The 12,977-nt window shown below is 39.9% G+C and overlaps 1 protein-coding gene across 2 annotated transcripts in view; it reads right to left on the bottom strand.

The window, feature by feature from the left end:
* The window catches only part of egfra (epidermal growth factor receptor a (erythroblastic leukemia viral (v-erb-b) oncogene homolog, avian)), a 59,744-nt gene that overhangs the window by 7,536 nt on the left and 39,231 nt on the right, over nucleotides 1–12,977 (bottom strand). For both annotated transcript variants that reach the window (XM_087811085.1, XM_087811084.1), the window contains 11 exons: nucleotides 12,745–12,902; nucleotides 12,625–12,663; nucleotides 11,410–11,554; nucleotides 11,228–11,350; nucleotides 9,026–9,124; nucleotides 6,983–7,168; nucleotides 6,769–6,924; nucleotides 5,802–5,877; nucleotides 3,698–3,844; nucleotides 2,550–2,647; nucleotides 2,322–2,489 (listed from right to left, as the gene is read on the bottom strand). In XM_087811085.1, the coding sequence (XP_087667211.1) occupies nucleotides 2,322–2,489; nucleotides 2,550–2,647; nucleotides 3,698–3,844; nucleotides 5,802–5,877; nucleotides 6,769–6,924; nucleotides 6,983–7,168; nucleotides 9,026–9,124; nucleotides 11,228–11,350; nucleotides 11,410–11,554; nucleotides 12,625–12,663; nucleotides 12,745–12,902 (1,395 nt within the window). The remainder of the gene's footprint in view (nucleotides 1–2,321; nucleotides 2,490–2,549; nucleotides 2,648–3,697; nucleotides 3,845–5,801; nucleotides 5,878–6,768; nucleotides 6,925–6,982; nucleotides 7,169–9,025; nucleotides 9,125–11,227; nucleotides 11,351–11,409; nucleotides 11,555–12,624; nucleotides 12,664–12,744; nucleotides 12,903–12,977) is intronic.

Raw genomic sequence — 12,977 nt, forward strand, 5'->3', positions numbered from 1 at the left:
GTTCCACCTCTCTTTTAATCCACACGACGTTCCACCTCTCTTTTAATCCACTCGACGTTCCACCTCTCTTTTAATCCACTCGACGTTCCACCTCTCTTTTAATCCACACGACGTTCCACCTCTCTTTAATCCACACGACGTTCCACCTCTCTTTTAATCCACACAACGTTCCACCTCTCTTTTAATCCACACAACGTTCCACCTCTCTTTTAATCCACACAACGTTCCACCTCTTTTAATCCACACAACGTTCCACCTCTCTTTTAATCCACACAATGTTCCACCTCTTTTAATCCACAAAACGTTCCACCTCTCTTTTAATCTACACAACGTTCCACCTCTTTTTTAATCCACACAACGTTCCACCTCTCTTTTAATCCACACAACGTTCCACCTCTTTTAATCCACACAACGTTCCACCTCTCTTTTAATCCACACAACGTTCCACCTCTCTTTTAATCCACACAACGTTCCACCTCTTTTAATCCACACAACGTTCCACCTCTCTTTTAATCTACACAACGTTCCACCTCTCTTTTAATCCACACAACGTTCCACCTCTCTTTTAATCCACACAATGTTCCACCTCTCTTTTAATCCACACAATGTTCCACCTCTCTTTTAATCCACACAACGTTCCACCTCTCTTTTAATCCACACAATGTTCCACCTCTCTTTTAATCTACACAACGTTCCACCTCTTTTAATCCACACAACGTTCCACCTCTCTTTTAATCCACACAACGTTCCACCTCTCTTTTAATCCACACAACGTTCCACCTCTCTTTTAATCCACACAACGTTCCACCTCTCTTTTAATCCACACAACGTTCAACCTCTCTTTTAATCCACACAACGTTCCACCTCTTTTTTAATCCACACAACGTTCGACCTCTTTTTAATCCACACAACGTTCCACCTCTTTTTTAATCCACACAACGTTCCACCTCTCTTTTAATCCACACAACGTTCCACCTCTCTTTTAATCCACACAACGTTCCACCTCTCTTTTAATCCACACGACGTTCCACCTCTTTTAATCCACACGACGTTCCACCTCTCTTTTAATCCACACGACGTTCCACCTCTTTTAATCCACACGACGTTCCATCTCTCTTTTAATCCACACGACGTTCCACCTCTCTTTTAATCCACTCGACGTTCCACCTCTCTTTTAATCCACTCGACGTTCCACCTCTCTTTTAATCCACACGACGTTCCACCTCTCTTTAATCCACACGACGTTCCACCTCTCTTTTAATCCACACGACGTTCCACCTCTCTTTTAATCCACACAACGTTCCACCTCTCTTTTAATCCACACAACGTTCCACCTCTCTTTTAATCCACACAACGTTCCACCTCTCTTTTAATCCACACAATGTTCCACCTCTTTTAATCCACAAAACGTTCCACCTCTCTTTTAATCTACACAACGTTCCACCTCTTTTTTAATCCACACAACGTTCCACCTCTCTTTTAATCCACACAACGTTCCACCTCTTTTAATCCACAAAACGTTCCACCTCTCTTTTAATCCATACAACGTTCCACCTCTTTTAATCCACACAACGTTCCACCTCTTTTAATCCACACAACGTTCCACCTCTCTTTTAATCCACACAATGTTCCACCTCTTTTAATCCACAAAACGTTCCACCTCTCTTTTAATCCACACAACGTTCCACCTCTTTTAATCCACACAACGTTCCACCTCTTTTAATCTACACAACGTTCCACCTCTCTTTTAATCCACACAATGTTCCACCTCTTTTAATCCACAAAACGTTCCACCTCTCTTTTAATCTACCCAACGTTCCACATCAAGAACACTTTTGTCAACGTTCCAAACCAGTGAATGTTCCCACCAGCGTGTGGAGGGAGGCGACTTCACGGGGGTCAGAGGTCAAACTGGGAGACTAGTTTCCAAACCCACATGGACACATTCACTATATTCACTTGTTTTTCATCTACAGGAAGATAAGAATGTCTGGCACGCGGGCCGTTTGTGGTCGAAGGAATTTAACAAAAGTACGGAAGTTTTTGTTCCCATACTGTGAGGCGTCTTTGAACGCAGCACGGTCGACACGAACACTTTTTTTAAACTAGGTTCTGGGGACAAAGGAAATTCATGTTTTTAACTCATTTTGTCTGTGGGAGGAAACTGGAGTACCTGGAGGAAGCTCGCAACAGAACCTACGAATAAAGTTTCAAACTGAAGCAGGATTGAACCAGCAACCTTCTTGCTGTGAGCAGGTTTTTCAAGTCTGAACCAGAAATGTTTTTTTTTTTTTCAAACGTAGGCATGAGCGTGGTGTTACCGTGGAGTGCAGCAGGGGCGTCTGGGAGGTGCTGGGGCTGGAGAAGAAGCCGTGCTGAGGCAGCAGGTACTCGTCGGCGTCCACGGCGTCCTCCATCTCCTCGCCGCTCACCAGGCTGCGGTAGAACCGTGGGTTGACCGGACTCTGCAGCTGCAGGTGGTCGTCGCCCTGGCAACGGACGAGGGTTTGAGTGACGCTCCAGGGGTTCGGTCTCACCTGGGGTCGTACCTGGATGACCAGGTAACGCGACGGGTCTCGGGCCATCTTGCTGAACTCGGCGATCAGCTCGCGGAAGCGCGGGCGACTGTCAGCGTCGATCATCCAGCCTGGAAGTCATGTGACGTCAGTGACGTTTAGGTTTTCACGACTAAAACATGTGTCGTTAGAAGATGAAAATATTGAAAACGTTTCAAACGTAAAAGCCTTTAAAAATGTTTTAAGCATTTTCTAGAATTAAATTCAATCATTTCTACATTGAAAGGTTGGTTTTAGTGATTTTGAATAATAAATACAATTAAAAACTGTTTTTAATATTTTATTTCTCCACATATATTTTTGATTTTGTTAATATAAAAAATCTTTTTTTATATAGATTTAAACATATTGATTTATTTATTCTTTACATTAATTGATATAATTATATTTATTTATATTAATTTATAATATATACTACGTTTATGTTTTTTTAATATTATTACATTTATTTAAATTATTTATATTTATTCATATTATTATATTTATTTAAACTTATTTTTATCGTTATATTTATTCATATCATTTTATTTATTTATATTATTACATTTGTTTATATTATAATATTTATGTATACTATTATATATTTTTTACATTTATTTATATTATAATATTTATGTATACTATTATATATTTTTTACATTTATTCATATTATAATATATATTTATATTGTTATGTATATTTATATTATTACATATATTTATAGTATTATATTTATGTATATCATTATATGTATTTATATTATAATATTTATTTATATTATTATATTTATATATTGTCATATTTATATTTTTATTTATATCATTATATTTATTAATATTATTATATTTATTTATTATATGAATTATATTTATTTATTCATTTCTTTTAATTCAAAATAAAAACATTGACTGAAAGTTTGATCCAGTAGCTCAGTATTCGTTTGCTTTTGTCTGGTGACTGTTATACCAACATTAATATATTGAATTTAAAATACTACAAATTTAAAAATATTTGATTGAGAAAATCTTTTTTTCAATTATTAGAAAAAGATAATCCAACTATGTATAAAAAAATAATCAAAGGTTTTCATTGAATTATTCAATAAAAGGAAGGTTTCTAAACACGAGTGTGTTTCTCTTACACTTGACCATAATCATGTAGACGTCGATGGTGCAGATCGGAGGTTGAGGAAGTCGCTCTCCTTTCTCCAGAACCCCAGAGATCTCACTGGCCGGGATCCCATCGTACGGTTTGGTCCCGAAGGTCATGAGCTCCCACACGGTCACGCCTGCAGCAAACAAACTTGTTGATTCTTCATCAAACATCTCGTGTGGTGGGAGTTGAAGCAGGAAGTGAGTCTGAGGGATGGTTCTGCCATCATCCAACCTCTGGGAACATAAGCTTCACTAAAGTGCTGCGTCTGAGTTCCGGCAGAACCTGAGCCACATCTGGAGGACGAGAGCGAGTCGAAGTGTATCTGCACATGTTCTACGTCTGCTGTGGGAGGTTTACCTGATACTTACTTTCTCCTCTCGTCACAACCTACGACCTCGAAGGACCCCTGCTCTACTGTCAATCATTCCTCTTGCTTCAATAAAGTGTTATTCAATCAAATAAATGTTCATTTTTGTGTTGAAATTTGATTTCTGGCCTCTAGATGGCAGCAGTCACTATGTCCTTAGAGCAAAAGGAAGGTTAGCCAAAGCTAAAGGAAGAATGATGACTGAGGACAAGAGGATACAGTGATGACTGAGGACGAGGGGATACAGTGATGACTGAGGACGAGGGGATACAGTGATGAGTGAGGACAAGAGGATACAGTGATGACTGAGGACGAGGGGATACAGTGATGACTGAGGACAGGAGGATACAGTGATGACTGAGGACGAGAGGATACAGTGATGACTGAGGACGAGGGGATACAGTGATGACTGAGGACGAGGGGATACAGTGATGACTGAGGACGAGGGGATACAGTGATGAGTGAGGACGAGAGGATACAGTGATGACTGAGGACGAGGGGATACAGGGATGACTGAGGACGAGAGGATACAGTGATGACTGAGGACGAGGGGATACAGTGATGACTGAGGACAGGAGGATACAGTGATGACTGAGGACGAGAGGATACAGTGATGACTGAGGACGAGAGGATACAGTGATGACTGAGGACGAGGGGATACAGTGATGACTGAGAACAGGAGGATACAGTGATGACTGAGGACGAGAGGATGCAGTGATGACTGAGGACGAGAGGATACAGTGATGACTGAGGACAGGAGGATACAGTGATGACTGAGGACGAGAGGATACAGTGATGACTGAGGACGAGAGGATACAGTGATGACTGAGGACGAGAGGATACAGTGATGACTGAGGACAGGAGGATACAGTGATGACTGAGGACAGGAGGATACAGTGATGACTGAGGACGAGAGGATACAGGGATGACTGAGGACAAGACGATACAGTGATGACTGAGGACAAGAGGATACAGTGATGACTGAGGACAAGAGGATACAGTTATGACTGAGGACAAGAGGATACAGTGATGACTGAGGACGAGGGGATACAGTGATGACTGAGGACGAGGGGATACAGTGATGACTGAGGACGAGAGGATACAGTGATGACTGAGGACAGGAGGATACAGTGATGACTGAGGACAGGAGGATACAGTGATGACTGAGGACGAGAGGATACAGTGATGACTGAGGACGAGGGGATACAGTGATGACTGAGGACGAGAGGATACAGTGATGACTGAGGACAGGAGGATACAGTGATGACTGAGGACAGGAGGATACAGTGATGACTGAGGACGAGAGGATACAGGGATGACTGAGGACAAGAGGATACAGTGATGACTGAGGATACAGTGATGACTGAGGACAAGAGGATACAGTGATGACTGAGGACAAGAGGATACAGGGATGACTGAGGACAAGAGGATACAGTGATGACTGAGGACAAGAGGATACAGTTATGACTGAGGACAAGAGGATACAGTTATGACTGAGGACAAGAGGATACAGTTATGACTGAGGACAAGAGGATACAGTGAGCCCTGCAGCTTTTAAAGCTGATGTTTGGACATATTTTGGTTTGAAAACAAATGAAAGCAGAGACGACTGAGGACGAGAGGATACAGTGGGTTTTGATTATTTCTCTACTTTTCAAGTGATTCCGAGCAGTTGTGAGTTCCTGGATCCTCCACTAACGTTAGACCTGCTGTGTTCACTCACCATAGCTCCAAACGTCGCTCTGGTGCGTGTAGGTCCGGTTCAGGATGGATTCGAGGGCCATCCATTTGATTGGCACCTGTCAATGTTTGACACATCAGCAACAAAACATCACAACATTGGTTTAATTTCAAATGTTCAAACCTTGTGTTTAAAAAAAACTGTTTTTTAAGCATTTCATTATTTTTTCAATAATTTAATTGATTATTCTGTGTTATTCGTTTATTAAAAGGTTAGAATTCTATTGTTTTAATAATAATAAAAGTACAAATATTTTCAAACTGACTTTATTTGATTGTTTCTTACACACAGAGTTTGATACTTTCATTTTAATAAATCCAGAGTCTTTTGAATTCAATATATAAATGTTGGTATAATAGAGTCTCCAGACAAAACCAAACGAGCACCGAGCTACTGATCAAACTTTCAACCAATCATGCGACGCACAGACGATCATGTGACGACGAGGAATTACTGCAGATTCAAAAACAACTAATATTGGTTTCACAGTTTAGCGCTTTGTGACCCTGGTCTCGAAAAGCGCTATATAAATAAATATTACTTACTTACTTACTTACTTACAGTTTAGTACGAATATTAAAGTTGAGCTCGGTGCTCGACTGGTTTGGTCTGGTGAGATTATTATATATTATATCAACAGGTTTGGATTTAAAGCAAAAGTATTAAAACATGTTGAATTTACTTCAACTTTATTAGAAATACTACTAAAAATATTATTCATTAAAACAAATTCAATGTTAAAAAACATAACTTTAATAAAAAAATAAACATTTAAATAGTTAAATGAATGGTTCAACATTGTGATTATGTCATAAATATATCAACATAAATGATGGTTTCTCTGAAGAAAATTAACTTTCTATCAAAACATTTCTCTCTGATTAAAAGAATCATTAAACGCAGATGTTTATCTTCACTTAATGATTGACAGACAGGAAATGAAACCGACCTTCCCTCCGTCGGCGTGATACTCCTTCTCGTCCGAGTTCAGCAGCTTGGCCAGGCCGAAGTCCGTGATCTTCACGTGGTTGGGGGTCTTCACCAGGACGTTGCGAGCCGCCAGGTCCCGGTGGACCAGGTGTCGTTCCTCCAGGTAACTCATGCCCTGAGGAGCGAGAGCGTCAGCGGCGCCCGAGGCGAGACGAGGAGACGCCGACGCTCACCTTGGAGATCTGGACGCACCAGTTGAGCAGCGGCTGAGAACCGATGTCGTCCTTGTTGTTCTTCACGTAGTCCAGCAAACACCCGAACGGCATGAGCTGCGTGACCAGCTGCACCGTCGACGTCAAGCAGATGCCGAGCAGACGACACACGTGAGGATGTTCCACGCTCGCCATCACGTACGCCTCCTGTCAAGTAATGATGCTAGTACTCTTGATCATCAGGTGCAGGCTGTAATACTACAGAGCCTCCATGAAGAAAACTACTAAGCCACACAGAGTCATATTACTACTGAGACTCTTGGATTATAATGCTACAGATACTCAGAGTAATACTACAGAGCCTACATGAAGAAAACTACTAAGCCACACAGAGTAATACTACAGAGCCTCCATGAAGAAAACTACAAAGCCACACAGAGTAATACTATAGAGCCTCCATGAAGAAAACTACTAAACCACACAGAGTAATACTATAGAGCCTCCATGAAGAAAACTACTAAGCCACACAGAGTAATACTACAGAGCCTCCATGAAGAAAACTACAAAGCCACACAGAGTAATACTATAGAGCCTCCATGAAGAAGACTACTAAGCCACACAGAGTAATACTACAGAGCCTCCATGAAGAAAACTACTAAGCCACACAGAGTAATACTACAGAGCCTACATGAAGAAAACTACTAAGCCACACAGAGTAATACTATAGAGCCTCCATGAAGAAAACTACTAAGCCACACAGAGTAATACTACAGAGCCTACATGAAGAAGACTACTAAGCCACACAGAGTAATACTATAGAGCCTCCATGAAGAAACTACTAAGCCACAGAGTTATACTACTACTGAGACTCTTGGGTAATAATTCTACGGATACTCACAGAGTAATACTACGAAAAAATTGGAATAATATTAAGGGGCATCGCAAAGCAATACTACAGAGCTTTGCAGAGTAATATAACAGATACTTGCAGAGTAATACTACAAAGCCTCATGGATAAATACTACAGAGCTTTGCGGAGTAATACTACTGAGACTTTGGAGTAATACTACGAAGCCACAGATATTCACAGGGTAATACTTCAGAGTCTTTGCAGAGTAATACTATGAGGCCACACAGAGTAATACTACAGATATTCACAGGGTAATACTTCAGAGTATTTGCAGAGTAATACTACGAAGCCACACAGAGTAATATTACAGATATTCACAGAGTAATACTTCAGAGCCGTTGCAGAGTAATACTACGAAGCCCCACAGTAATACTACAGATATTCACGGGGTAATACTTCAGAGCCGTTGCAGAGTAATACTACGAAGCCACACAGTAATACTACAGATATTCACAGGGTAATACTTCAGAGCCGTTGCAGAGTAATACTACGAAGCCACACAGTAATACTACAGATATTCACGGGGTAATACTTCAGAGCCTTTGCAGAGTAATACTACGGCGCCTTGAGAAAATCAACAGAACCGTTGATATCAAAAGACATTTAACAGAACAGATTTTGTCCTTGAGTTTGACTGATGTTGTTCAGGTTCCCATGGTGACCATAAAACAACACCGTGACTGGACTGCTGACTCTCGCTCAGACCCACAGAAAGCCGGACCAGAACAGATCCTGGTTCGGCCTCAGGTCGACCGGACGCGACAAAGCTCCCGAGAAGACGGAGCGAGCAAAACAAACATGTAGAAAAAACTCATTCAGCTGTTTCCATAGAAGCGAGAGCGGCTGCAGAGAACATTCCATCCAGGAACACCTCGAGCTACAGTCGCTCTCAGGAGATCCTGTTGCTGCACAGCCGCGCTGGCCAAACAAAACTATTACCTCGTGATGAAGTTACCACGAGGTACTACTTTATATCATTCAGTGTTTCAGGAGAAATCACTTCTCAACGTAAGGATGAGTCAAATATTGTCGTCGAGAAGACTTTAGTCTTATCAGAACAAAAGTTAAAAGTCACCTCCTAGAAGTGTGTGTTGTTAACAATGATGTGTATCACGATACAACGATACAACGATAAGGCAGGAAGTGGAACTTACGTCTAAAATATCTTTGTTGGCTTTCGGAGACGTAGCTTCTCTCAAGACTTTGATGGCGACTGGAATCTTCACGTCTTCTCCTTCAGGAACCCACAGACCCTGAAGGACAAACAAACCTTTAAAACTCGTTTAGAAGATTGAGTCGAGATCACGAAGATTATTCAGTGAAGGGATTAAAAACATAATGTTCGACACTTCTTGTGTATTCGTTTGAGTTTGAAGTACTTTTGAAAAACGATCACATGTGATCGGAGTCAACGCTCGAACACAAACGACAGTGATTGACAGCTTGATGGATCTACTGACTCCTTCAAGAAACATCTTAAGACACTTTTATTTGTTCAGGCTTTTCCTTGATTCTCTGGAACTCCTGTGTTTGTCTTGGTGTTATCTTGATCTTTAAAGTATGTACTTTATTGAATATTGTTCTGATTGTTTAAGCGCTTTGTGACCCTGGTCTGGAAAAGCTCTATATAAATAAGAATGACTTACTTACAGCTGATATATGTCACTCAAACTCAACACTGTGTTGAAGATGATCTACTTCATATAACCTGTGGATTAAATCATTAATTAGTCTCCAATATCTATTAAATATGTGTATTATTTGTAAATGCAAAAGAAAGAAATACAAATAAAAATATAGAAAATATACCTAAAAACTGAACTCCAAAAAAAGAAAGAACTATTCTTGAGTCTGTAGCAAATATTTCTACACAGATATCCAAATACTACTATAGTATAAAAGCAATCGTAGATAAATAGATACTTTATTGATCCTGGAAGATAATCTTTTTTGTCCAGCAGAAAAAACAAATCAATCCATAAATAAATACATGTAAAAACAGTCAAATAAATACATTAAATAAATATAAAACATTTAAAAGACAAACATAAATCAATCAAAAGCGTATTTTATATATAAACATATATACAGTAAACATAGAATTTATGTGATTAATAAAGTTTATCCATCCATTTATCCATCTATCTGTAGATCCATCTATCATCCATCTATCATCCATCCATCCATTTATTTATCCGTTCATCCATCCATCCATCCATTTATTTATTTATCCATCCATCCCTCAATCCATTTATTTATCCATCCACCCATCCCTCAATCCATTTATTTATTTATCCATCCATCCATCCATCCCTCAATCCATTTATTTATTTATCCATCCATCCATCCATCCCTCAATCCATTTATTTATCCATCCATCCATCCATCCATCCATCCCTCAATCCATTTATTTATCCATCCATCCATCCCTCAATCCATTTATTTATTTATCCATCCATCCATCCATCCATCCATCCATTTATTTATCCATCCATCCATCCCTCAATCCATTTATTTATTTATCCATCCATCCATCCCTCAATCCATTTATTTATCCATCCATCCATCCATCCCTCAATCCATTTATTTATCCGTTCATCCATCCATCCATCCATTTATTTATTTATCCATCCATCCATCCCTCAATCCATTTATTTATCCATCCATCCATCCATCAATCCATTTATTTATTTATTTATCCATCCATCCATCCATCCATCCCTCAATCCATTTATTTATCCATCCATCCATCCCTCAATCCATTTATTTATCCATTCATCCATCCATCCATCCATCAATTTATTTATTTATTTATCCATCCATCCATCCATCCATCCATTTATTTATTTATCCATCCATCCATCCATCCCTCAATCCATTTATTTACCCATCCATCCATCCATCCATTCATCCCTCAATCCATTTATTCATCCATCCCTCCATTTATTCATCCATCCTCCCTCCCTCCCTCCCTCCATTTATAGATAGATAGATAGAAATGTATTGATCCCTCAGGAGGTCTTCAGGATTTCTTTTTCCATCCATCCCTCCATTTATCCATCCATCCATTTATTCATCCATTCATTCATCCATCCAGAAGTGTTTCTGCTACATTAAGGATTGTTACGTCAATAATGTTGTTTAAACATCAGCAGTTTTACTTCCAAAAAGCATCAATTTAAGATCTTTTTCAGCAGGAAACGATGAGAAAACTGTCAAATATTCAAAGTGAAAACAGACGATGACACAACGAGCCAAACATGTGCTTTTTTAACGCAGTAACTGGCAGCAGATGTTCTGGCGGGAAACGCTGGACCTGCCAAGAGCGTCGTGAGTGAAGAAACAAATGTTATTACCTTATAAACGGTTCCGAACGCCCCCGAACCCAGAACCTTCATCTTCTTGAACTCGGGCTCCTTCAGGATCCGCAGCAGAGCCTGGTTGGGTGCTTCTCCGCTGGGGGTCAAAGGTTGCACCAGCTGGAGGACAGCAGGGTTGTGAGAACATGTGACCCCGGAGAGAAGAGTCTTCATCTCACCTCCTTCTCCTGCAGGAGTCTCCTCAGCGTCCTCTTCCTCTTGATGTGACGGCGCCGCAGAACCACGAACACCGACAGCCCGGCGACCAGCAGCGCCAGCAGCCCGCCGACCAGCGCCGCCGCGATCATCGGAACCCCTGTCGTCCTGGAGGAGACGTTTTTAAATATGTTTTCACAATAAAAGTATTTCACGAGCAGGTTCGTATCGAGCTGTGACTTTGTGAACTAAAACAAAGAACGAATATAAGTGTGTTTTTAAAAGAGGTACTAAATAAATATCTCTAAATAAGAATTTATATAAATCTAGAAAAACAAAAGTATTGATTGTTATTAAATGAGTTTATATGTATGTGGATAATAATGTAGTATTTAGATAGTATTTATTTAAATGGATATCTGCCGAGTATATGAAGATATATCCTGTAATATAGATAATACAAGATGTATGTTGTGAATTTCTATCAGTCATTTTATTTGTTGTATTTATATCAGTGTATAAATATTTGGTCATTTAGTTGTAGTTGTATTTGTTATATTTATTTACTTGTATTTGTTATATTTATTTACTTGTATTCGTTATATTTATTTACTTGTATTTGTTATGTTTATTTACTTGTATTTGTTATATTTATTTACTTGTATTTGTTATATTGATTTACTTGTAGTTGTTATATTTATTTAGTTGTATTTGTTACATTTATTTAGTTGTATTCATTATATTTATTTAGTTGTACTTCTTATATTTATTGATTTATTTAGTACAAATAACTTCATATTTTATGCATTTTTTAAATATATTCATTTATTGAAATATAGTTGAATAATAAAGTTAATAAAGTTGTATCGACTCCAGGATCTCAAATGACAACGTCTCGTGTCATTAATACATTCATTTTCTACCACTTTATCCCTTATGGGGGTCGCGGGGAGACTGGAGTCTATCCCAGTATCATAGGGCGAGAGGCAGGGGACACCCTAGACAGCTCACCAGTCTGTCTCAGGACACACAAAGACAGACAACCATTCACACACACACTCATACCTCAAACAATTTCCCTCAAGTTCTCAATCAACCTCTGTATGTTTTTGGACTGTGGGAGGAAACCGGAGTGTCCGGAGTAAACCCACGCGTCAAGTTTGGTGAAATAACCTCCTTGGCAGATGTATGATCCACCTCAGTGCCCTTCTGCTCATTAATAAGGAGTAATATCTCACCTTTTACCCTGGCAGCCTTCCAGACCGTGACCCACACACCTGGAACGAGCGACACACAACATGATTCAAGTTAAGTGTCGTGTGTGTGTGTGTGTGTGAGTGTGTGTGACACACACTCACCCCTGAGTGCAGTTCTTGTGGCAGAGCTGACACACCCTCCTGTCGTCGGCGTACTTCCAGACGAGCGCGTCGTCGTCGCCCTGCACGCCCTGAGGACAGCGCGACACGCAGAACAGTCCGTCTCTGAAGTTCGCACACGTGCTGCAGTTTCCAGATCCCTGGAAGCAAACGAACACGCGTGTGTTTGTAAACACGCTGAGAGCAGAGATAAATCTTCTTCTCTTCCTGTGATG

The sequence above is a fragment of the Callionymus lyra genome, chromosome 16, assembly GCF_982586985.1.
Source record: "Callionymus lyra chromosome 16, fCalLyr1.hap1.1, whole genome shotgun sequence".
NCBI classification, from domain to species: Eukaryota; Metazoa; Chordata; class Actinopteri; order Syngnathiformes; family Callionymidae; genus Callionymus; species Callionymus lyra.